At 42.5% G+C, this 25887-nt stretch overlaps 3 protein-coding genes and 1 long non-coding RNA gene across 4 annotated transcripts; 3 read left to right on the plus strand and 1 right to left on the minus strand.

The window, feature by feature from the left end:
* The first annotated feature begins 124 nt into the window (after window positions 1–124).
* LOC121989684 (tetraspanin-8-like) lies at window positions 125–2674 on the plus strand. Its single transcript, XM_042543867.1, has 2 exons — window positions 125–733; window positions 2181–2674. The coding sequence occupies exons 1-2, from the start codon at window positions 230–232 to the stop codon at window positions 2496–2498; spliced, it is 822 nt and encodes a 273-aa protein (XP_042399801.1). The 5' UTR covers window positions 125–229; the 3' UTR covers window positions 2499–2674.
* A 1026-nt stretch (window positions 2675–3700) lies between these two features.
* LOC122044691 (zinc finger protein 4-like) lies at window positions 3701–4045 on the minus strand. Its single transcript, XM_042604950.1, has one exon. It carries the CDS (start codon window positions 4043–4045, stop codon window positions 3701–3703), a length of 345 nt encoding a protein of 114 aa, XP_042460884.1.
* A 233-nt stretch (window positions 4046–4278) lies between these two features.
* LOC122019273 lies at window positions 4279–5269 on the plus strand. The gene is made up of 2 exons (XR_006121980.1): window positions 4279–5001; window positions 5089–5269. It is a non-coding gene; the product is annotated as an uncharacterized LOC122019273 (long non-coding RNA).
* Window positions 5270–14493: 9224 nt separating this feature from the next.
* LOC121989694 (plasma membrane ATPase-like) lies at window positions 14494–20129 on the plus strand. The gene is made up of 16 exons (XM_042543879.1): window positions 14494–14682; window positions 15169–15288; window positions 15363–15599; window positions 15722–16483; window positions 16575–16697; window positions 16781–16885; window positions 16971–17115; window positions 17199–17363; window positions 17642–17880; window positions 17973–18005; window positions 18107–18188; window positions 18266–18426; window positions 18552–18725; window positions 18884–19066; window positions 19183–19364; window positions 19779–20129. The coding sequence occupies exons 1-16, from the start codon at window positions 14626–14628 to the stop codon at window positions 19873–19875; spliced, it is 2865 nt and encodes a 954-aa protein (XP_042399813.1). The 5' UTR covers window positions 14494–14625; the 3' UTR covers window positions 19876–20129.
* The last annotated feature ends 5758 nt before the right edge of the window (window positions 20130–25887 follow it).

A 25887-nucleotide genomic window follows, 5' to 3' on the forward strand; every position in this document is an offset into this window, starting at 1 on the left:
GCGGGTAGAAGAAAAAGTTGTCAAAGACGGGGCAACCTTCGTGGAATGACCGCGTGTAATCAAAGCCGAGAAGGGAGGGTGACCTTTCGCATCCGCTCGCCGTTATAAATCTTAGCCTCTGCGGATAACCTCGAACAGCTCGCTCCCGTTGCTTTCTTCGTCGTGTGGTGGTTTTGCGAGTGTGATCTTAAGCTTCGCGTGCGAGAAGGGAAGAGGCGGAGGAGGAGAGATGTTTCGATTGAGCAATAATCTCATCGGGGTGCTCAACTTCATCACCTTCCTGCTCTCCGTGCCTATCCTGGGCGGCGGGATATGGCTGGCCACCCGCGGCGGCGTCACTGACTGCGAGAAGTTTTTGCAGACCCCTCTGATTGTGATCGGAGTCTTCCTCATGCTCGTCTCCCTCGCCGGTCTCGTCGGCGCCTGCTGCAGAAACTCGCTTCTGCTCTGGATCTACCTATTCGTTATGTTCGTGCTTATCATTCTCCTCTTTTGCTTCACTATCTTTACCTTTGTCGTCACCAACAAGGGCGCTGGCGAGGTCGTCTCCGGTCGGGGATACAAGGAGTACCGCCTCGGCGATTACTCCCACTGGCTGCAGAAGCGGGTGGAGAACTCGAAGAACTGGGCCAGGATCCGCGCTTGCCTGTCCGATGGTAAGGTCTGCCAGAGCCTTCAGGAAAGTAACCAGAACTTCCAGCAATTTATTAGCGACAACCTCTCGCCCATCGAGGTAACCCCAAAATACCATTTCTATGTCAATTTGAAGAGCTATTCTTGATCTGAGATTTTATGTTTTATTTTTGGGTACGATATGGCTTGACAAAAACTACGTTTTCCCCCAAATTCTGTGTTCTCATCTCAGGGATTTAATGATTTTGCAACTTAAATCAAGACTTGAGGAAATTGCCTAGGGTTAGTAATTCTGGATTTTTGTTATTTTTAACCTTAATGTTTGAAGAAGGTACTTAATTGGGTGGAAAGCGTTTCTGCTTTTGTAAATTGATTTTTTCTCTCTGAAATAGATGCCAATTTCACGTTTCTTAGCGGAGGGTTTGGATGTGTGTTTTCTCGAAGGAGGAATTTCAATTCCCGCTCACTCTTAAACTATGTTTAAGAAAAAAAACTTTTTCCATCCTCTTAAACTTTGCGATCTGAAAATTTGTTTCTTTAGTTGGGCTTCATTATATATATATAAAAAATCTTCTGACGCTTTTGCTAGTATACCTGTTATGCTGGTGATGCATTCATATTGATTTCTTGCTGATTATGGATAACTCTAGTTTATAGAAGTAATTGGTTTCTATAGTTTCCGTCAGTCAGAATGATTATAACATTTGGTAAATCAAGCTGTACTTAATTGGATTAGGCCTAAAAATTACAACGCCAGAGTTGAGCTGCCCATTGCCCATCCTCTTGAACTTTTTTATGCATTTCTGTTCTTGTTCTTCCAACTGATAAAAAAATCCATTCAAACTAGTACGAAATAATATTGATTTATTTATAAAGTTTGCTGTTCTTTCTGTCAATATATATGTTACTTGCATGGTTTCCTTTGAATTGTTTGCTACTGATGCCTTTAGGTCTTCACTTTGGCTGCCTGATTTTGATCCATTTAGATGGCTTGCTTATTCAACAATTTTCCATGAAAATAAAAAGACATTCCTTTATGCTAAAAATTAATTTAAGAAAATCCTAGCGCTGATGCATCACGCACCTGACTAGATTCATCTAACCTTATTCAATACATCAGTAGCTCCTATTGTTCAACCATCCATCTTTATATTCCTCCTTCAATCCACCATTTTTGGTTGAGTGCATTTCATGTTAAGTACTTCAGTGTGTTTATTTATTGTTTCTATTTCCTCATAAAGAATGATAGCATAACGTGCTTGCTAGTCTGTATCTAGATAATTTGTAATTCTCAACCTTCTTGACAGTTTAACACTATATTTGAAATATTATCTACTTTTAATTCCCACGTTACCATCTTGTGCTGTTCACTTTTCTTTTTTGAATTTAGTCAGTCAACTGTAGAATTTGCAAACTATTTTTTAATTCTATATTTTTAAGTTGCAAACTATTTGTAGAATATACATAATTGTTCTACAACATAAGCTTTCAAACCAATGATCTCCTTGTTCAATCGTAACAACTAATTGTGTGATCCTTTTTGGTAGTCTGGATGCTGCAAGCCTCCTTCTGAATGCAACTTTGATTACCAAAGTGCAACTGTGTGGAATCCTCCTTCAACTGGCAACACTTCAACCAACCCCGACTGCGGAGCCTGGAGCAACAATCAGTCCGATCTCTGCTACGACTGCCAATCTTGCAAAGCCGGTGTCATTGCCAACATCAAGGACAAGTGGAAGAAGATTGCCATCCTCAACATCATCATCCTTATATTCCTCATCGTCGTCTACTCTATTGGTTGCTGCGCATTCCGGAACAACAGGCAGGACAACGGTGCATTTGGGTGGAAAGGAGGATATGCATAAATTCTATCAGATTTCCTCTGCTGCTTTCTGCTTTCCCAGCTTCATTTTTTAGTCGCTACTAGTTTTTTCTCTGTATATTTAGGCTGCTGATTTTCAGGTATTGTACGGTTGTACCTACCTCACGATGCATATACTTAGAACTCCTTGTTGATTATGCCAATATCTTTTATTGCTTATGATGATTGTTGTGATCAGCTAAGGTTTTATTTTTGTTGGGATCACTTTGACCTTTTATGTTTGGATCAGCAGGAGAGCAGGATCAAGCTTTTTCTCTTTTTTTCTTGATGTTATGCTTTCTTTATATGCTTCTGTTTCGAGGTGATTAAATCATTGCACAAGGAAATAAACAAGATGCAAAGTAGTGTGGCTGGCATTGTCAACTATGTGGCCCCAGTAAAAAGTGATAGGCACACAAGATTCTATCATTGACGAGTTGAGTGGAACCAGGGCAGGGAAAAGGTGATGTGATGAGATGTTCTTGCTATTCATTTGATTGCTTTAGATCTTGTCGAGTAGCATTAATATTTATTGAGCATTTGAGCTTGTTCGCCACATGTTTCTTGCTTGTGGGGTGTCCACTGTCTTAATTCTTATCCTCATTTATTAGCTGAAAACTGAATCTTATGCTTATAATAAGGCCAGTCAGTTTAGCAGTTCTCTAATCTACCCTCTTCTTTAATATAAATCTGAAACAGTGTGAGTAATTTTGTATGAAAAGAAATAGGTAGAGTTTCGTAGGAAAAAGACAAACAAAGCTTTCAATGTTGCAAAAGGCGGGTCCCGCCGCCCAGCGGCCCCCTCACCCCTGCCCCACGAGTATGAGAGGGAGTAAATCACGATGAATACGGGCCCGACGATGACATGGCGGTCGAAGGTGTTTAGCACGGACAGATATTGATGTTATCGCAATTGCTGCCGCAGACCTTCGACCTCCCGACCCATGTTGCAAGAATACCATGTCATAATCGGTTGATCCCGCCCGTGGGGGCAAAAAAGTATGAATTAGATTAATTAATGATCGTTCTATCCTTTTATCGTATCATGCATACGCTGCCAGTATGAATTAGATTAATTAATTTGCCATGCGTCCATAAATAACATCGATATTAATTAACAAGGTTTAATGACAATTTTTGGACTTGTCAATCAACTGAGCAATACAAATTCATCAATTCAGAGAAATTTAAATATATATTTCTCTGCTATAGCTTAAGCGACAAGTCAATGATTTCTCCGGCGGCAGCATCATCGACTCCGGTGTCGGAGGAGTAGAGATGCGATCCCCACCACGCCGTCGTCCTTGCCGCCATGCTGCTCTCCTTCGCTTCCACCGTGCGATTACCTGCAGCCGAATCATGCCGGCCGCTCTGCAACTGTTCCCGGAGGCGCTTTCTTTCCACCTTGTGCTTGTTCTGGTGGCCGCCGAGCGCCTGCGAGGTGGTGAACTTGCGGTCGCAGTAGTTGCAGGTGAAGACGAAGGGCCGTGACGGCTGGAGACACAGTTCCAGGCTCAGGTTCTCGCAGCAATTCTCTTCCCCTGACTCCATGGACACGCTATAACGAAGCCTGAAAGATCGATATGTACCATTACCATATATATATAAATCAATCACTTCCCTCTCACTCAGTTCACGACGCGGTCGTCGATTGTGAAGTTACACTTGGTCCCCTTCCATGCAGAGCCTCTAGATTTATATCCTTCTCTCCGTCTCTCATAACTTTAACGCTACCTCTTAATTTGTCATCAGGCAGGCAGGTCGTTGTCTTTGTCTGTGGAAAAGCAAATGGGAATGAATGTGGAAAGAAGAAGAGAGCATATGGCCAAAAAGTTCAATCACCACGCGAGAATTTGGGTTGATTTTTATCAAACATTAGTTCGCGGTCTCTATATACATCATACAAATTTATGTGCTTGCATTAATCATATTCTAGAGCTCATCCAAATCCAAATGAGCTCGTGCTGGAAAGAATAAGAGGGCCCGGTAATTTATTGTTGATGCATTCATTTTAGCTATCTTCGACGTTAAGAAAATGATCTATCATGTGAACGTCTACGGCAATAATGAAAAAGCTTGAGCTAGCCTTCAAAACTCTCATACGACACAAGATCTTGCCCATTTTTTATACTTCAATTTTGTCGTGCCAATTGAATTAAGTTTGATATATAGATAGATCTTCAGGTGTCGTGCCCACTCCTGTTCCAAGTCAAGATCCGAACAACACGTTCATTAATTTTAAAGTCCTTCTCGCAGTCCACAGCTGCTACGATCGCTTCTATTAAAAACGATCGTGAGCAAGTGTCACTACGGAACCAGCCACCGTACATGACTCCGTGCGTTGGGCTCCTACCAGACGCAAAGTGCAGAGAAAGTCAAACGTTTGACGTGCCGCAATATCCTGTTGCGTAGCGATCGCTTCGGCTCATCTTCTCCCATGTCGAGTTCATCATCAGATTCATCCACCTTCAGCAAAGGCAATTCCCCGATCACCCTAGTCGCAACGAGTACGCCCATCCATCGACCACTGTTCTTCATTCTGCCGGTCGATTTCTTAAAGCTCATCAGGGTTTTTGTTTCCTTCTATTTTGCAGCAGGCGTAATTGCAGGGGCTGCGGTAGTGATTGCCGTCATCATCTTCATGGTCAACAGATGCCTTCGGAGCGCCAAACTGCGTGCGGTTTCTGCAGAGGAGCAATTAGCCGAGGTCGCGACTCCGAGTTGTCCTCGGTGATTCATTCAATGGAGATTTAGATCTTGTACGAGTTCCTCTGGGGCATGATCGAAAAAATCGGAGGAATCCCAAACTTTTAAGCGAAATGTGAGTGGAAAGTGGATAACTGATTGTCTGTACAGAAAATTAGGAACACCGTGTAAAAATTATTTCTCATCTACGATTGAATTATCTTTGATTGAGTTGTTTTTCATATCATAAGAGGACGAGCCGTACGTGATTTATTAGTTTAGAAAGCCTTGGGCAAGTGTCCCGAGTAATCCTCTCATTGTATATTTCCGGATGTTACGTTGCTTGCAAACTCAGTTAACTGGAAGCCAAAAGTCAATGGGTAATCACGAGAAGAGATAGATAGTTCACCAAAACAGATGTCACGTTGATATTAAAGCCTCCAAACGGGAGAGTAGTACTTCCTTCCGTATCCACGAGATCAAAATAGCTCCTTGATCTATTTTGCAGCAGGCTTAATCGCAGGAGTTGCAGTACTCATCGTCGTCGTAATCATCTTGATCATCAACGGATGTGTACGGAGAAGCAGATCGCAGACGGTTGCTGCATATCATAATTCACCATGCCATGGGATCCATTTGAGGATTGAAGCCAACGCTCATGGAGATAGAAACAGAGAAATGGATCCCCTCTGCATGAATAGTTGCTCAATTTTTAACAGATACAAAATATCTTTTCATAGAAAGAGTCATATTGTATAGGACAAATGTTCCCATGATTTATTCTTTTCTAGAAAATATAGAGCCACCTAAGGAGCAACTCACCTATAGTACAATCGAAATTCAAGTAGAGCCGGAATTGTTTACCATTATCATGCAAAAATTTTATATCCTTCGTTTTCTTATATTTTTGGGTTTTTCATGTCCTTATGTTTGTTTTGTTTACCATTATCATGCAAACTATCTACCGTTAGCTAAAGTAAATACACATCTTTGCCCCCAATCTTGTTTGAAAATCGATGAGATAAAAAGTTGAGGATGTAACGCTCCCACTAATTACTTATAAATTCCGCTCGAACTTGCAATACAAATGATATCAGTGTCGAGTCAGGGAAAGGATCCCCGACATTGATCCTCCGATGCTCAAGTCAGTCATCGACGATGAAGTGGAAGGCAGAGCAAGAATGAATAATAGCGAGCACAGTGTTTATCGTGTATTGTGTACCTCCGTTGATGCTTGAACTCCCCTTTATATAGAGCTCCTATAGCGCGCGTGCACGCTCCGCAAGACGGTCATGCTTCCCAAAGTTTTTTTTGAAAAGACTTATCAGTAAAGTGTCCCTGACATAATATCTCAACGGGCCGAGCATATATCTGAAGTGACAGTGAAAGCTTCCGCCGTACGATCTTCTGGTTGTCTATGTCCAGTGTCGACGGCACTAACTTCCAAAGGGATATCGATGGATACCAGAGAGAGTATGTTGTTGGGCCGAACAGGTTGACCGCTCGGCCGAAACTTTGATGTTCATGTACCTCGTCCACTCGGCCATAACTCAACCATTTTTGTACCACGTCATGTTGCCTAACCGAGTACGGTAGTTGCTTGGCAGAAGTTCCGCTCTTACCGTTACCAAGTCTTGTTGCACGACCAAGCAGGGTAGCTACGCGGCAACAGTTTTGCTCTGTCGTTGCCAAGTCCTGCTGCCCTGACCGAGCGGGATAGCCGTTCGGGCCGGCTTCTGCACATTGACTCCTCCGTCCAACGTCCTCTACTCTATTGAGCGTCAGTCGTTTGATACCTCCTCGTGTCGAAGCCAGGATTGGACCGGGACCTTCTCCCCCCAATCGCGGCATGCTCACCCGACCAGTCGACGATATCTGCACATTGATCGCTTTGATTTTGACTTTCACTGTAGCCGCTATTCTCCATGGGGTGGGGTCCTTCCTCATCATCGTTGCACCTCCTAAATGAAATTTCTAGCCCGTTTCTAAATATTAATTTTTTAAAAATATGAAATAAAATTATTTAATTTTTAATATATTTAAAAATGGAGAGTGATCCGGATATGAAAGGGGCAGAGAAGAAATTAGGAGGAAAGTGAAGGGCATTTTGGTAATTGGACGTTTAGGTTCTTTTTCTTGGTGATGAAGGCAAGCAGAGAGGGGGTTCGTGGAGGAGGGAGGGGCGCCGCCAGGGAGCAGCTTGGCTTCATCTCCCATCCCTCGTCGGCTCCGAGACCAGCGGCCGGCAGACCCTCTTCCCTTCCTTCGGCTTCCTTCACGTCAACACAGTCGAGAGGCATTGCCGTCTACTCCGTTCCCTCTCCTCCACGCTGCCGCCACCTCATCTCCTCGCTGACGCAGCCGCCACAGGGAGAGATCGCCTCTAGCTGCAGCGGTCGGCGGCATCTCCCGCTTCCATTGCTGCCTCCAGCGTCTGTCAAGCCGCCATTGACGCATCCGGCAGCCGCTGACGACTCCAGCCCTCTCGTCGGTCGTCGCCGCCCCCCGGCAGCCACCACTATTGCCTCACGCCGCCTCCGGCGGCTATGGATACCACTGCCGACGCTCCAGGGGGCATTGACACTTCTACCAGCGGCCATCGAAGCTTCCCATCGCTGCCGCTGACGCCGACGCCTACAGGGGTGTCGCCTCCAGCGATAGCCGCTGCCCTCTCTCCTTCCGACACCCACTGCAGCCTATAGTGGCTGCGAGTGCCGCTGCAGACGCCTCCGGATAGCCTCCTCCGTAGCCCCACGGAACAGCCGTCATCCGGCGGACTCAGGTTTGCTTCTTCCGGCCATCGCGCCGAGATTATGTCCGGCCATCGCGCCGAGGTATTTTACTTTTTGCATCATTATCACCATTGTGGGTTATTGGGCTTATCCGGCCTGCGTGCCGAGTTCCGGCCTGCGAGCCGTTGTGGTATCCCGGCCTACGTGCCATCTTTTGGATCCATACCGCACTGGATTCCGAGTTATCGCCCGCGGATTCGGTTGCCCGACCGACTTGCATTCATCCACCTCACCGGAACCAGCTCACCGCTCCATCCGAGGGCGCCCCCCTGGGTCAGGGTACGTTCTCGTACCTTTTCTGCATTCAGTTAATTGTGCTATACTATTGTACGGTTATTTATATGTCTGTGGGATTCGCCTCGAGCACCGAGGTACCAGAGACTGGGGGCGACCCGGTCGCTGGATACAGGTATAGTTGACCGGAGGAGGACTTCTGACGATCTGGTCAACGCAGCAGATAGATCATCGACCGGGTCATGGGGATGCGGTCAACCTTCCAGACACGTCATACCGGCAGGTTCGTTTTCTCAGCTTCCAGACAGGAACAAATTGGCGCCGTCTGTGGGAACGCGCCTGATCTGGAACGTGAAGATGAACGACGCCGGATAGTTCTGGCATCCTCATGACCACGGTCAGTTTTTCTGTTATTTGTTCTGTCAGTTATATGATCTGTACAAGTCCCGAAGGCCCCCGAGCCGATCGGCCGGGAGGTTTATATCCGAGCCAGGGGCTCGAAGCCGAAGGCCCCCGAGCCGATCGGCCGGGAGGTTTATATCCGAGCCAGGGGCTCGAAGCCGAAGGCCCCCGAGCCGATCGGCCGGGAGGTTTATATCCGAGCCAAGCGCTCGATGTGAAGGCCCGAGCCGTTCGGCCGGATATATGGTATCCGAACCCAGCGCTCGATGTGAAGGCCCGAGCCGTTCGGCCGGGTATATGGTATCCGAGCCCAGCGCTCGATGTGAAGGCCCGAGCCGTTCGGCCGGGTATATGGTATCCGAGCCCAGCGCTCGATGTGAAGGCCCGAGCCGTTCGGCCGGGTATATGGTATCCGAGCCCAGCGCTCGATGTGAAGGCCCGAGCCGTTCGGCCGGGTATATGGTATCCGAGCCCAGCGCTCGATGTGAAGGCCCGAGCCGTTCGGCCGGGTATATGGTATCCGAGCCCAGCGCTCGATGTGAAGGCCCGAGCCGTTCGGCCGGGTATATGGTATCCGAGCCCAGCGCTCGATGTGCAGGCCCGAGCCGCTCGGCCGGGTATATGGTATCCGAGCCCAGCGCTCGATGTGAAGGCCCGAGCCGTTCGGCCGGGTATATGGTATCCGAGCCCAGCGCTCGATGTGAAGGCCCGAGCCGTTCGGCCGGGTATATGGTATCCGAGCCCAGCGCTCGATGTGAAGGCCCGAGCCGTTCGGCCGGGTATATGGTATCACTTGGAGACCGACGAGCACCGTCGTTAAAAATCGAGAGTCGGACCGGCGACTATAAACCTCCCGGGCGACCGACCAAGGGTCGGGCCGCAGTCGGACCGGCGACTATAAACCTCCCGGGCGACCGACCAAGAGTCGGGCCGCAGTCGGACCGGCGACTATAAACCTCCCGGGCGACCGACCAAGAGTCGGGCCGCAGTCGGACCGGTGTGAATCCCCCGGGCTGAAGACCTCTGCACGGACCAGCATATCATATATTCTATCTCCCCCGTTCGGGGTCGAGTTATCACCGAAGGCCCCCGAGCCGTTCGGCCGAAAGGTTATCACCCGAGCCAAGCGCTCGAAGCCGAAGGCCTCCGAGCCGCTCGGCCTGGAGGACTAGTATATCGGACCAGTATATCATGCATCTATCTCCCCCGTTTGGGGTCGAGTAGCCGTCGCGAGCATCTATGTCCCCCGTTCGGGGTCGAGCAGTCCTCGCGGCCCCGCATCTATCTGACCGATCGACGTCATCGCAGTCGCACGCGCGGCATCGTCCGCCCGGTATCTATCTGACCGATCGGCGTCACCGCGGTCGCACGCGCGGCATCGTCCGCCCGGCATCTATCTGACCGATCGGCGTCACCGCGGTCGCACACGCGGTATCGTCCGCCCGACATTTATCCGATCGATCGACGTCATTCCGGTCGCATGCGCGGTATCGTCCGTCCGACATCTATCCATCCGATCGGCATCAGTCCGATCGCTCGTTCAGCATTGCCCACTCATCGTTACTCGATTGCCAGAATAGCCTTTTATGTTCGCTCGCTGACCATTCTCGATGCTGCTCATTCAGCACGTCAGGCCAGCATTTCATGATCGACTGATCGTCATTTTCTTTGTCATTCGCTCAGCATCTTCCGCTTAGCGTCTGTCCACCCGATCGGCATCACTTCGATCGTCCGGTCGGTATCTTCGTGGCTGTGCACTCGGCATTGTACCGATTACAGACATGATCCGCTCGGCATCGTTGCTATCTCATTCGACATTGTTATTATAGCGACCGCTCGTAGGACAGCGTACATTGTGTTCAACTATGTGACTTTGGTATCGAAAGCGGTTCAATACTTTGCGATAGACTGTCCAGTCAGTCGGACTCACGCCTCCTTCGACTAGACTTGAAGGGGAGGCTTGTGATCCGGATATGAAAGGGGCAGAGAAGAAATTAGGAGGAAAGTGAAGGGCATTTTGGTAATTGGACGTTTAGGTTCTTTTTCTTGGTGATGAAGGCAAGCAGAGAGGGGGTTCGTGGAGGAGGGAGGGGCGCCGCCAGGGAGCAGCTTGGCTTCATCTCCCATCCCTCGTCGGCTCCGAGACCAGCGGCCGGCAGACCCTCTTCCCTTCCTTCGGCTTCCTTCACGTCAACACAGTCGAGAGGCATTGCCGTCTACTCCGTTCCCTCTCCTCCACGCTGCCGCCACCTCATCTCCTCGCTGACGCAGCCGCCACAGGGAGAGATCGCCTCTAGCTGCAGCGGTCGGCGGCATCTCCCGCTTCCATTGCTGCCTCCAGCGTCTGTCAAGCCGCCATTGACGCATCCGGCAGCCGCTGACGACTCCAGCCCTCTCGTCGGTCGTCGCCGCCCCCCGGCAGCCACCACTATTGCCTCACGCCGCCTCCGGCGGCTATGGATACCACTGCCGACGCTCCAGGGGGCATTGACACTGCTACCAGCGGCCATCGAAGCTTCCCATCGCTGCCGCTGACGCCGACGCCTACAGGGGTGTCGCCTCCAGCGATAGCCGCTGCCCTCTCTCCTTCCGACACCCACTGCAGCCTATAGTGGCTGCGAGTGCCGCTGCAGACGCCTCCGGATAGCCTCCTCCGTAGCCCCACGGAACAGCCGTCATCCGACGGACTCAGGTTTGCTTCTTCCGGCCATCGCGCCGAGATTATGTCCGGCCATCGCGCCGAGGTATTTTACTTTTTGCATCATTATCACCATTGTGGGTTATTGGGCTTATCCGGCCTGCGTGCCGAGTTCCGGCCTGCGAGCCGTTGTGGTATCCCGGCCTACGTGCCATCTTTTGGATCCATACCGCACTGGATTCCGAGTTATCGCCCGCGGATTCGGTTGCCCGACCGACTTGCATTCATCCACCTCACCGGAACCAGCTCACCGCTCCATCCGAGGGCGCCCCCCTGGGCCAGGGTACGTTCTCGTACCTTTTCTGCATTCAGTTAATTGTGCTATACTATTGTACGGTTATTTATATGTCTGTGGGATTCGCCTCGAGCACCGAGGTACCAGAGACCGGGGGCGACCCGGTCGCTGGATACAGGTATAGTTGACCGGAGGAGGACTTCTGACGATCTGGTCAACGCAGCAGATAGATCATCGACCGGGTCATGGGGATGCGGTCAACCTTCCAGACACGTCATACCGGCAGGTTCGTTTTCTCAGCTTTCAGACAGAAACAGAAAGGAAAAATATTCTCATTAAACTGAATTCATTAATTATTATATCGTTATTAACTTTTTCAACTAACTCCAGTTCAATCTAGATGATCAAAAAAACATGTTAAAAATATGTTATTAATTATTATACCGTTATTATATCTTCAATTTCTAAGAACTGACCGTTAACTATTATACTAAGATGTTATATGTTCACCTTCTACACTATACCCTGAGGTAAATTTTTTTTTTTTTTTTTAAGAGCTGTTCTAAAATTAATTTCATAATTGAAAATGTTCCTCTTTCGTTGGAAATGAAAAGAGTTAAAATAAAGCTAATTTAGATTTGATATATAAGTAAACGTTATAAATATAATGAATAAATTATAACAGAAAAAAATTCATCTCAATAAAATTATAAATCCTACTTATTTATTTTAACTAGTCTTCAACATAATTTAAAAATAATTGATAAATTTTATAATTTAAATTAATAAAGTGATTCAATTGCAATTATAAGTGGTGCAAATCTTGTGCATCAAAATTAAAAGGACCAAATGATGTAATAGGATCTGGGTTAGATTGTGTTATTATTAGACATTCTTAATTAATTTTTTTTTCTCAGAAGGCAATCGACCAAAAATTGGAGGCCGAGGGAGCTAACGGCAATCCTTGGGCTATATCGGAGCTGAAATAAAAATTTGAAAGTCAACTATCTTTGATAGGAATGGCCAAGAGATATGTGATGGGATTAAAAATAATAAAATAAAAAACTAATATATTTTTTTATTAAAAAAAGATAGGACAGCATCCCACTCTAATCAAAGGGTGTATCCATCCCTATAACTACTACTAAGATTATAAAATGATTATAATTACCAATAGTGTTAATTTATATAATGATTTAATTTGATATAGTTGTTTATATTGGACAATATTCAATTAATTATCGATTATAATTTCATTGCACCAACTTCAACTTAATTTAGTCATGTGCATACATGCATGAACCCAAATTAGAATTGAAGGTCTACTTAAGACCTATAAGCTATTATAATATTTTCAATAATTAATATTTAAATTTCTCAATGGTTCAAGGAACTATATATATAGAGCACTCTCTAATTAATTAAATTAATCCCCCTTGACATTATTTTTTTATTTCCCAATTTAATTTATAGAAATGAAGTTCATGTTCTACATTACCTGCCCTTTTATAAAATCTAATTAGTGAACTGATCATTTATATAAGTATAATGTTGTTTTATTATTTGTTAAAATTAAGAAACTGATATAAATTTACTTTGTTAAATCAACAATTCAATTAAATTATAATGCAAGGGAGATAATGATCTGATTGATTGTTGGATGGTCAATGATGTTTAATTTGGATTAAAAAAAATAGAATTAAGAATCTTCCATCGTATTAAACATAAATATATTTAATTAAACTGTTTCACTTAATAGCAATAGCTAAGTACAAGATGAGAGAAGTAATTAACCTTGATCAAACGCCCACTTGTTTATTTAATTAATAAAATATTTAACTCCGGATGGCAACTTTGACTTCAAGATGTACAAACACAGAATGAATTTGGAATGCATTAATAAGTCAACACAGGTCAAGGCAATCCAAATATACTGACAAGAACAACCAAACTAATGACTATATCAAATTAGCATTCAACATTTATGAGCCTTAATTAATCATTGTTGGCCTAATATAATCATACAATACACCAAATTTGGCTTCCCATATATACATAGTATATATTTGTAATAAATTCTTTTAGATAATTATGATGCCCCCATGACGTAGTATAGATGGTGGACGCATAAAATTTTTGATATTCTCATGAACTGACGGCCTAAGATTTATCCCATCATACATCTGACGCCTATGCACCTAACTCTTAATTTTACAAACTATTTTTAAGTGAAGATAACAAAACTACAATAATTAATGGCAAGCCAAGCCCTAACCTTGATATAATTGAAAAACCATTTAATATTTTTGAATTTGAACCAAATGTTTATTCATCGTAACCTAAATAATTTTTCAAAATAATTAGAAAAGAGAGAGGTCGCGTGCAAGCATGCGTAGGTAATAATAACACTTAATATAGTCATACATTTTTTTATAATTAAATAAAAATATATTATTTCAAAAAAAAAAGTATGGGATAAACATGCACAATAATTCATCAATTTAATATAATTAACAAAATGTTACCACCAAAAGCTTGAGACAAGAAGAAAATAAGAAAAAATTGGAATAATAATAATTATTTACTAGTTTAATTAATTATTTATTTTTTGGAAGTCAAATTTGGAATAATAATTATTATTTACTAGTTTAATTAATTAATTTTTTCTCCTTATTAACGAATAACGACAACTTCACCCACCAATAACTTTCCGATCTGTGATGGGCTCTAAAAAGTGAGCCCCTATATTAATGTTACGCGTGACGCCATCGCGTGCGGTTTGCTAGTGCGGAAGAGCGAAGGCTGAGCAATTATTATTTGTTGGATTCCGGTACGCATCTCGAGTTACAGTCTTCACCCGGAAAGAATCTGGCCCCACTCGATAATTCGGTTAGTCGGAATGGGTATAAAAGGCGGTAACTGAAGGAGGGCTGTCAACAAGCTTCCCGTTCTATCTTCTGCTATTTGTTCGTTGCTCTGTTTCTTATTCGAATCCATTGGGCACCGCATGGTGGCTTAAGGTTTTGATCTCTTTGCAAATCATCGCTAGATTACTAGTGATCTCGTTCAATTTAAAGGTGAGGAAATGGGGGGAGACAAAGCCACGAGCTTGGAGGATCTCAAGAACGAGACTGTTGATCTGGTAATTCATTAAGCCATTTGTTGCTAGCTGTTAATTTTCATCGTCTTCCTTGTTTTGATTCTGCCTACTTCTTGCTTCTCTGTTTCGGTCTTGATTCTCCCTTTCGAAGGAATCCAGGTTTCCTTGATAAATAAGCTGTGGAATGACAGTACAGTGTGCGCAATAATCAAATTATAGATTTTTTGCCGTGTTCGTGCATTTGAAAAGCAGAAAAAGGAAAAGCTGTGTTCTTGAGTTCTTTCTCATTAATGTTCTTTATTCAAGCCAGCCTTAAAAAGGTGTAGATTCTATTTCTGGATGCAGTTTTTTGTTATCCGAGATCGATGCTAGAGTTTGTCCTACTCTGTTTCAGCTTCTGCTGAACTCTTTATTCAATCTCTGTATCAAAAATCCTGTAAAAAAAAGTTGCTTCCTTTGCTCTCCCAGACGCATCGTCGACGCCAGACTGATGAACTATAGCTAACAGAGCATTGCTTGAATTCTCAGGAAAAGATTCCCATAGAAGAAGTCTTCGAGCAGCTGAAATGTACCAGAGAGGGTCTGAGCTCGGAGGAGGGAGCAAACCGGATTCAGCTCTTCGGCCCAAACAAGCTCGAGGAGAAAAAGGTCAGACTTTGCACGAAGCATGATCGGCACTTGTTTTACGAGCTTCCATGAACTGGCGTTTCGTGTTGTTTCAGGAAAGCAAGTTCCTCAAGTTTCTCGGGTTCATGTGGAATCCGCTTTCGTGGGTGATGGAGATGGCGGCGGTCATGGCGATCGGGCTGGCGAACGGCGGAGGCAAGCCGCCGGACTGGGAGGACTTCGTCGGAATCGTCATCCTGCTGGTTATAAACTCCACCATCTCGTTCATCGAAGAGAACAACGCCGGTAATGCCGCGGCCGCTCTCATGGCTCGCCTCGCCCCCAAAACCAAGGTAACGACTAAATAATGCCATTATTTTAATATATTTGATAATTATAAAATTTTAAAAGATATTTGAAAAATATTCAAATATTTAATTCAAAATGAATTTATTTTTCTCACTATATTTTTCAGGTGCTCAGAGACGGCGGATGGGGCGAGCAGGATGCGGCGATCCTGGTGCCCGGCGACATCATCAGCATCAAGCTCGGCGACATCATACCGGCCGACGCCCGGCTTCTGGAGGGAGACCCCTTGAAGATCGACCAGTCCGCCCTCACCGGCGAATCCCTCCCCGTCACCAAGAACCCCGGCGACGAGGTCTACTCCGGATCCACATGCAAGCAAGGCGAGATCGAGGCCGTCGTCATCGCCACTGGCGTCCACACCTTCTTCGGAAAGGCCGCCCACCTCGTCGACAGCACCAATCAGGTCGGGCACTTCCAGAAGGTCCTCACCTCCATTGGGAATTTCTGCATCTGCTCCATCGCCATCGGCATCGTCATCGAGATCATCGTCATGTACCCGATCCAGCACCGCTCCTATCGGGACGGCATCGACAACCTCTTGGTCCTCTTGATCGGCGGCATCCCCATCGCCATGCCCACTGTGCTATCTGTCACCATGGCCATCGGCTCCCACAAGCTCTCTCAGCAGGGAGCCATCACCAAGAGGATGACCGCCATAGAAGAGATGGCCGGCATGGATGTGCTGTGCAGCGACAAGACCGGCACGCTTACATTAAACAAGCTCAGCGTTGATAAAAACCTAATCGAGGTGTTCACCAAAGGCGTCGAAAAGGATCACGTTGTCTTGTTAGCTGCAAGGGCCTCCAGGACCGAGAACCAGGACGCCATCGATGCTGCCATGGTTGGGATGCTCGCCGACCCAAAGGAGGTATAAATCTACCTTGCCATATTTTGAGGTTATTTACTGAACTATCAAGTGGTCATGATCTCATGCTCTGGGAATTACTTGCACTAATCAGGCAAGATCAGGAATCCGGGAAGTTCATTTTTTTCCCTTCAATCCCGTCGACAAGAGAACAGCTCTGACTTACATCGATGAAGAGGGACAATGGCATAGAGTCAGCAAAGGAGCTCCTGAACAGGTGTTGCTCTGTCCCTTATATATTTATATTATAACCAATTTTATCTACATATTGCTTAATTGTTGGACCACCATCTTGTGCAGATTATGAACCTCTGCAACTGCAAGGAGGATGTGAGGAAGAGAGTTCATGCAGTGATTGATAAATTTGCTGAACGAGGGCTTCGCTCGTTGGCAGTGGCAAGACAGGTCTGTGTTTTCAGCACTTGGTTTATGTTCTTGCTACAATTGCATATTCCCTTGTACCTTGTATCAATTTTGTGATGTGTCTCAGGAAGTTCCTGAGAGGAGCAAAGAGAGTCCTGGTGGACCATGGCAGTTTGTTGGTTTACTGCCTCTCTTTGACCCCCCAAGGCATGATAGTGCTGAGACCATCCGTAAGGCTCTCAACCTTGGTGTGAATGTGAAGATGATAACTGGTATTTGGATATTCTTTACTTTTAGTTTGAAGTTGAGTTATTTGTTTCATGAGTTATGGTTAAATGACTGATGTTCTCTTTAGGCGATCAACTTGCAATAGCAAAGGAGACTGGTAGAAGACTTGGAATGGGCACAAACATGTATCCTTCCTCTTCACTGCTTGGACAACACAAGGATGAGACAATTGCTGCACTTCCGGTGGATGAATTGATTGAGAAGGCTGATGGATTTGCAGGAGTTTTTCCAGGTTTGATCATGTTGTATTCCTAATGTTAGATTGCAAATTCACAAATTAGGTCCATTATTACACTAAGCTTTTGTGATTATAGAAACTCTATTAAAAACTGGCAAGAGTTATGATATGGGTTATGATTGGTATAACTGACTGACTAGAAGTTACAAATTGACTTTCTTTTCTAACAGCATAACCTTCTAATAATTTGGTAATTTATTCTTAAAGCATATTAAATTAGTAAATTGTATGTTTACCATGGTTGTTGTATAATGTGGCATTCTTTGAACCAGAGCATAAATATGAAATTGTGAAGAAGCTGCAAGAGAGGAAGCATATATGTGGAATGACAGGGGATGGAGTGAATGACGCTCCTGCCTTGAAGAAGGCTGATATTGGTATTGCTGTTTCTGATGCCACGGATGCTGCAAGAAGTGCTTCTGACATTGTCCTGACTGAGCCTGGTCTAAGTGTCATCATTAGTGCTGTTCTTACCAGCAGAGCCATCTTCCAGAGGATGAAAAACTACACTGTATGGTCAAATTATTATGTGCATCTGTTCCTCTTCGGTTCGTTATCTTTTCTAAACTGCCAGTTTCTCATTTCTTTTCTCCACACTGACAGATATATGCTGTTTCCATTACCATCCGTATTGTGGTAAGCATTAAGTTGGCATTTGTCAATCCATTTCTATTCAATCTTTTCTATGATCTCAGGTTTTTTGTTTTGTTAATGATTTTTATTTCAAACCTTTGCAGCTTGGATTTATGCTTATTGCTCTAATTTGGAAATTTGACTTCTCCCCTTTCATGGTTTTGATTATTGCCATATTAAATGATGGTGAGGACATACAAATAAATCATATATCAATTATCTTACTTTTATGGATAAAATTTTCTGAAAAATTTTAAATGTAGGTACCATTATGACAATCTCTAAAGATCGCGTAAAGCCATCTCCAATGCCAGACAGTTGGAAATTAAAAGAAATATTTGCTACTGGCGTTGTGCTAGGAACTTACATGGCCTTGATGACTGTCCTCTTCTTTTGGGCTATGAAAGAAACTGACTTCTTCCCGGTAAATTTTTGATCTTTCACAGTCAATTCATGCACACTTAATCATGAACATTATGTCATTATACATATTTGTATGGTATTTAGTCACTCTTTTTTTAAAAAATAAAAAATAAACCATTGATGCAGAACAAATTCCATGTTAAATCAATAAGATACAATGACAATGAGATGATGGCTGCATTGTATCTGCAAGTGAGTATTATCAGCCAAGCACTCATATTTGTTACTCGCTCACGTGGTTGGTGCTTCACTGAACGCCCTGGACTTCTACTCTGCAGTGCCTTTGTGATTGCTCAACTAGTAAGTTCTTCAGTTTTCTTTCTCCGAAACATTCCTACACCAAGTACCTTTCACCCATAAAACTATGCAGATTTGTGCATCTTGCTCAATGTGTCTCAATGAACATTTAGTTTCACCATGTATCCACTCATAACATAATCACTAATTCTGTTCTTCAGGTTGCCACTGTTGTAGCTGTATATGCAAACTGGAGTTTTGCCCACATTAAAGGCTGCGGATGGGGTTGGGCTGGAATAATTTGGCTTTATAGTTTTATTACCTTCATTCCCCTTGACTGGATTAAGTTTGCTATTCGCTATGTACTAAGTGGAAAGGCCTGGGATACTCTCTTCGAAAGGAAGGTAACATAATTCTTCTGTAGTGAACTCCATTAATTACAGCGAACTTGATTTATTTGAATTGTTTTAGTACTAACTGGTTTATTTTATCTCTTGTGCTATGTTAATTACAATATCAGACTGCTTTCACCACAAAGAAAGATTATGGAAGAGAGGAAAGGGAAGCTCAATGGGCAATTGCACAAAGAACACTTCACGGTCTCCAACCTCCTGATACGTCAAACCTTTTCTCCGACAAGAACAACTATCGTGAGCTTTCAGAAATCGCCGAGCAGGCCAAGAGGCGAGCTGAGATTGCAAGGTAATGTGCTTTTATATTCATATGCATAGCAAAGCAATAAGACTTTTTGTACAGCATGAAAGAAATCATTGAGTTTGAAGCACAGATTGTTTCTCCTTGGTTTAGATTGACGACGAACTGATCCAACTTGGGCATGAATGAATGATGTATTAGATAAAGTTGCAACAAACCAGAAACATTAAATTTGACTAGTCCATGGCAGCTTAAAACTTCTGCGACTGCAGTGAATCATAATACATAATACATAAAGTCATCCTGTCCTTAAATGAAAATGAAGTTATTCTTACTAGAAAAACTCATTTTCATTTATTGATTACAAGGCAGATTTTGAACTTACATTTTCATCGTTTGCAATCAACTAAACATTTATTATGCTTGTGACATTAATCTTCCTAATTCTTGGTTAATTTTCAGGCTAAGAGAACTGCACACACTCAAAGGTCATGTGGAGTCAGTGGTCAAGCTGAAAGGGCTTGACATCGACACCATTCAGCAGCATTACACAGTTTAGTAGCACCATATATTTGCGCCAGGAAGCTAGATAATTTCATAATGGATAATTCGTGCCTTATGAAGAAGAATTATATATCTAATGCAGAGAGGGAAGTGCCATTTAAAGTCTGCATCTTGTAGTTTTCTTGCTTAGATCTGTGCAGTTTGTGGGAAATAAGAGATGAATTGCCCACCCCATTTCTTCTCTAGTTATGTGTATTGATCCTCAAGTAAGCTCTCTCTTTTTGTTGTGATTGTTAGTGTCATCAATAATTCCTTTTCAGAGTTAACAATTCCTGTTCAGAGTTAACAAATATTTTCCATGAGATAATTAATTCTCTGCCACAGTCTAAATCACTGCCCTGCCTTCAAGGGAAGCTAGCGCCTTGTCCGTCTTCTAAAATGACAAAAAAAAATAATTAAAAACTATTTATGAGATTAAAAATAACAATAATGGACAAAAAAAACAACCTTGACATCATCGAGATCTTCAAGATCAACCGAGCCTTAGCTAGGACTCTAGCTGCTAACTAAAAAAATATCTTAAAAAGTCTATACTTTAATCTAAACCGTCAACTAAGATATGACAGCAGAGATCTCTTCTTAGATTCTAAGTTTACTTGCAGCTTGCTAAATTTAGTCAATCATTAGAGGATCCTTAAACAGATTTAGCACTTAAACCCTTTGACCAATCTAAGACAAACATGTTCATGACGACGCTAGATCACAGTGACCCAAGTGTTGCTGGATTCCTTGTTGTTTTCTGCAAACACGCAGTCTTTGTCCACCGTCCTCCTTCACGCTCCTCCTCCTCCTCTCCCTCCTCCTCTACCTCTCCTTCTCTGTTTGCGTTCTCTGTCTCGGCGCACTGGTTCGCCTGCGAGCCAATCGAAGCACCACCATTAATGCGGTTTGGTGGCGTCACCGATCAAGGGACAAGTTATTGCCGTCTTCTCTTCTCCTCTCCTCCTTTTCCGTCTCCATTTTACTTCTCGCGATGAGGTGGAGATGTTGGATGCATGCCTCTCTGTTCCTGTGCTCCTTAATTTTAGCCATCGCTACCTCCCAAGGCTTCGCGCGGGCGGCCGGCCGGAAGAGGACCGTCGGTGTGGTCGTCGGAAGCCTCGGCCGGTGCAAGCCGGAGAAGGCCGGAAGCTGTCCGGAGACAAATAGTAGCCTCGTGGAGGACGACAAGCGCATTGTGCCCACCGGCTCCAACCCTCTGCACAACTAGTGAAGACGACGGATTCGTGGTGTAATTTTAATTATGATGTAGAAATCAATGTAATTTGACTGAAGCTTCTTAACGTATGATTGAGATTAAAGTGGCTGTGTGATTAAGATTAAAGTCGAGAGATTTGGATCGGTTTTGCATTTGACAGGGACACGAGAGAGGAAGAAGCCATGAAACAGATCTCCAGTGCCATGCAGTTCTCTGCTCAACTCTGCAAACTCAATTAGAATGGGTTCAGAGAGCAGAGAAGGAGACAGAGATGAAAGGCATCATCTCTTTCATTGTTTTTTCTCTCTGCCTCTTCTTTTTTGTTTTTATCCTCTTCTTTTACCAGTAGTTTCTACTGTAATTCATCGGCCGAAGCTAACATGAACATGGACATGAACTGGAAGATGACATGAGAGCAACACTTTCTCTGGAAACTGTTGGAGGAACTCGGAATTTTCTCTAGAAATTGGATGAAAAGAGTGGTAAAAAGTGGTGCGTGGCCCACGATCATTGAAGGCGACATTAATGACGCAGGGCAGCAACAAACCAAAGGCACTGCGCCAGACTTTTTCACCTCTTTTCTCTTCCTCCTGCCATCGCACTGCATAGATAACGCAGCAGCAGCAGGCAGTAGCAGGGCAATGGCAATGGCAATGCCAGTCCTGGAGTTCAGAGGAACTTAAGGATGGATATTACTCTGTTAATCGATTGGGGAAGGCAAATTAGAAATTATTTTTTCTCTTTTTTTTATTATTATTATTTAGAACGATTATGCAACGTAGATGATTTACCTCTTAGAGAAAGTAAAAAAGATGCTTCGGCCTGTGTGCGTGCATTAACTAATCAGAGTGGAGAGATGCGGAGAAGAGAGGGTTAAATTTATGGGCTGCGACGGTTTACCATGCTGAAACGACGTGCTTTTTACTGCTTGAGTGAATGGATTCAAGTCCGACTGTGGAATGAGTGATTCTCACATCGTGGATGATTGATTCATTGAGCCTTTTCCTTTGTTTAGTTTTCGAGGAAAAAGAATCGATCGTGGTGGCAAAAAAAAATAAAGATGTTCTTAGGATGATAATAACTCATGTGCTAGTCGTTGGATTATCTAAAAGGACTAAAAAAGAATCGATCGTGGGTTTACAGTTGGTGGGCTAATTTGGGTTCACTTTAAGACTCTATTCTTAGTTCTAAGCGTGGATAGGAAACTCCTCACACGGTCAATTTTATTGTGATTTATAAAGAGATAAATTAAAAAATGATGATCTATTCGAAATCGTTCAAAGTGGTGAGTTAAAAATATGGTTCTGTTACTGTCCTGTAACACATGGAGCACTAGTACAGGGTTAGAAAAGTGATTTTGATATTGACCTCTGACGTTCAAATTAGTGATCAATTTGGGAGAATAAAATAATGACAGCAAATTATAGCAAAAAGCATGTATAAATATGAAGCATTGTATACCTCCACCATAGAGACCCCTTTTATAGTGTCAATGTTGTGTTATGAATGCATCTCAAAATATTAGCACGTTTTCCAAAGTTTTCATAAAATAAGATATATCATAAAGTACTTCTGACACATTTCCTTAAATGAGCAAGCAAATCTATGTAATTTGATAGATTGAAAACTTCTAAAATATGATTTACCTACGGGATATTCTCTATTTTTTACCGCACAAACTTTTAAAAGATTATGACATAACATATATGTGGGTCCCGCTGTAAGTTGACAGGCCATCACTTGACCGGTAGATTGTCAGCTCAGCCTTACAGAATGCAATCAGCAACTCGTTCTTCACTCGGCTCTTCATGTTGTCGAGAAGACACAATATGTCCGATCGGCCCCTAGGTCTAATCGAATTGGGCGGCGGACAAGGTAAATTAGTACTTAGCTTCAAGCTTTATCTACAAGTTGCCAAGAATAATTATTAGGGAGGTCCAGTTGGTCATTCATGTCCGACCGACGATGCGAGTCCCGCTTTGGCAACCTAATCTGGTTAGCAGTTCCAGGCCAGACCAGTTCCAGGCCCGTCCAACTATGTGAATGTGATCACTTAACTTTGACTTCCATATTAATTGATCCTATCCTATCTACTTTGACCCACTTTTTGAAGGATCTATTTTTATCACTGTATCAATTAAGTAGGTCATCATTTGAAAATTATTTCTCTCAATTTCATCGGAAATCAACCCGTACTTAATGACAAGAAAGCAGTTCAAGAAGAGAGTGGAATGATTATCTTCAAAAATATTTTATCCCTTAGGATTTAGAATTTATGATTTCAGATTTAGGGCTATATTTAAAAGTTCACTAAAAGAGGTTATCACTTTAAGGCCCTATTTCTTAGTTCTCCTGTTGTATTTCCATCATATTTAAATAAAATTTTATTTTATTATTCTAATCAATTTTTTTAATCTTATTTTTTTATAAATAGGTTTATTTGTAATGATTTTACATCATTTAATTGAGATATTTTATTGATTACTTAAATAAATATTCAAGTCAACTTAAACGTAATTATTATTTTCTTTTTAATATTTAACTTCTTATTCAATAATTTATCAAACAATTCATCTAAAATTTTAAATTGACTAAAAGATATACGTTACTTTACTATTTACCAAAAAAACGTACTTTTTCAAGTGCAATTCCTATTTTACCCTTCTGACAATCTGACTTTTTCTATCGTTTTTCTTTTTTCCACTATTGTTCTCTCTCTTCTCTTTTTTATCGTCATGCAAAACATATGAATAACATTACATAAAATTTAGTCAATTTTTAAATAACATTTTAATACATTTGAAAAAGTCAAAATAAACAATAGATAGCATATTTGAACTATTTGCAATCTCAGAAATCCACTGGAACTTAAATGAGTATAATCGGAGCTCTCTAGGTCTATTAGTGGATTTAGGTCAAAATTCACTGATAGACCTAGAGAATTCCGATTGCACCCATTTCAGTTTCTATGGATTTATGATGTTACAAGGAATTCAAATATGACGTCTATTATTTATTTTTGCTTTTCATAGATGTTAACATGTAAAATGAAAGAATCGTCAAAAAGACCCACGTCGAACCTGATATGATTCCATATCAGGCCCAACATGGGCTTTTTTGACGATTCTTTCATTTTACATGTTAACATCTATGAAAAGCCAAAATAAATAATGGATACCATATTTGAACTCTTTGCAACCTTAGAAATTCATAGGAACTGAAATGGATGCAATCGAAACTCTCTAGATCCATTAGTGGATTTCGGTCAAAACTCACTAATGGACCTAGAGAGCTCTAATTGCATTCATTTCAGTTCCTATGGATTTATGATGTTACAAGGAGTTTAAATATGATGTCCATTATTATTTTGACTTTTTATAAATGTTAATATATAAAATCGAAGAATCGTCAAAAAGGCCCACATTGGATCTGATATGGAATCATATCAGGCCTGACATGGGCCTAATATGAAATCATATCAGGGAATGATATCAGGCCCACGCTGGGCCTGATATGGAATCATATCAGGCCCAATGTGAGCTTTTTTGACGATTCTTTTACTTTACATGTTAACATCTATGAAAAATCGAAATAAATAATGAACACCATATTTGAACTCCTTGCAACCTTAAAAATCTATAGGAACTGAAATTGGTGCAATCGGAACTCTCTAGGTCCATCAGTGGGTTTTGACTGAAATCCGCTGTTGAACCTATAGAGTTCCGATTGCACTCATTTCAGTTCCTATGAATTTCTAAGGTTGCAAGGAGTTCAAATATGATATCCATTATTTATTTCGACTTTTCATAGATGTTAACATGTAAAATGAAAAAATCGTTAAAAACTGAAATGGGTGCAATCGGAGTTCTATAATCTATCAATGGATTTTGACTGAAACCCACTTATGAACCTAGGGAGTTCCGATTACACTCATTTCAGTTTCAGTGGATTTATGAGATTGCAAGGAATTCAAATATGCTATCTATTATTTATTTTGACTTCTTCAAATATATTAAAATGTTATTAAAAAATTGACTAAATCTTATGTAAAGTTATTCATATGAAGAGAGAGAAAAATAGTGGAAAAAACAAAAACGGTAGAAAAAATCAGATTGTCAAAAGAGTAAAATTAAAATTACACTTGAAAATATACGCTCTTTGATAAATAGTAAAATAACGTATGCCTTTTAATAAATTTAAAATTTTAAATACATTATTTAATAAATTATCATTTCTTATTCTATATAACCACTCATTCAACTCTATATAACATAATAAATTTAACACTAATTTTACAACCAAAAAAAAAACCCTACCATTTTTGTCTTTAATCGACTTCTGTCACGGGCTTAAATTAGGCTAACCTTTTTGGGCATGGAATTAAGGTTTGGCTCCCACTTAATTGAATTATTTATTTGTTTGTTAATATGCTTGCAGGTTTGACCATTAAGCATCCTCCGTGAGCAGCCTTGTCTTTTCTCTAGTACTCGCACACAAGAGGACTGCATGCATGGCCCCTGCAAATAAATTAACAAAGGAGCCATGGCCAAATACTGATTAGAAACCACATACTAAGAAAGGTAATACCGGTGTAGGCTTTGCTCAGCCTAGATTCTGTCCCCAAAAGGGAAGTCCAAGGCCATTTAATTTCATAATCCAAGCTCCAGGGAGCTAAAGCTGAACAATAGAGTATGATTTTCTTCCGGCTAATTACCTTTTAGTCGGGTCTTTGTCCTGCCCCAACAACTTATCCACCAGCACATATAAAATATGAGAAGAAAAAAAAAGTATAGTTTATTTCCTCCTATT

This window comes from Zingiber officinale, chromosome 1B (genome assembly GCF_018446385.1).
Source record: "Zingiber officinale cultivar Zhangliang chromosome 1B, Zo_v1.1, whole genome shotgun sequence".
In the NCBI taxonomy this organism is placed as follows: Eukaryota; Viridiplantae; Streptophyta; class Magnoliopsida; order Zingiberales; family Zingiberaceae; genus Zingiber; species Zingiber officinale.

Excerpts from the sequence above, each read along its gene's own strand:
- LOC121989684 (XM_042543867.1), top strand. The coding sequence starts at position 230 with ATGTTTCGATTGAGCAATAATCTCATCGGGGTGCTCAACTTCATCACC. Across the intron at positions 734-2,180 it reads ACAACCTCTCGCCCATCGAG|TCTGGATGCTGCAAGCCTCC; the intron begins GTAACCCCAAAA and ends CCTTTTTGGTAG.
- LOC121989694 (XM_042543879.1), top strand. The coding sequence starts at position 14,626 with ATGGGGGGAGACAAAGCCACGAGCTTGGAGGATCTCAAGAACGAGACT. Across the intron at positions 17,116-17,198 it reads GAATGTGAAGATGATAACTG|GCGATCAACTTGCAATAGCA; the intron begins GTATTTGGATAT and ends TGTTCTCTTTAG. Across the intron at positions 19,067-19,182 it reads ATACTCTCTTCGAAAGGAAG|ACTGCTTTCACCACAAAGAA; the intron begins GTAACATAATTC and ends TTACAATATCAG.
- LOC122044691 (XM_042604950.1), bottom strand. The coding sequence starts at position 4,045 with ATGGAGTCAGGGGAAGAGAATTGCTGCGAGAACCTGAGCCTGGAACTG.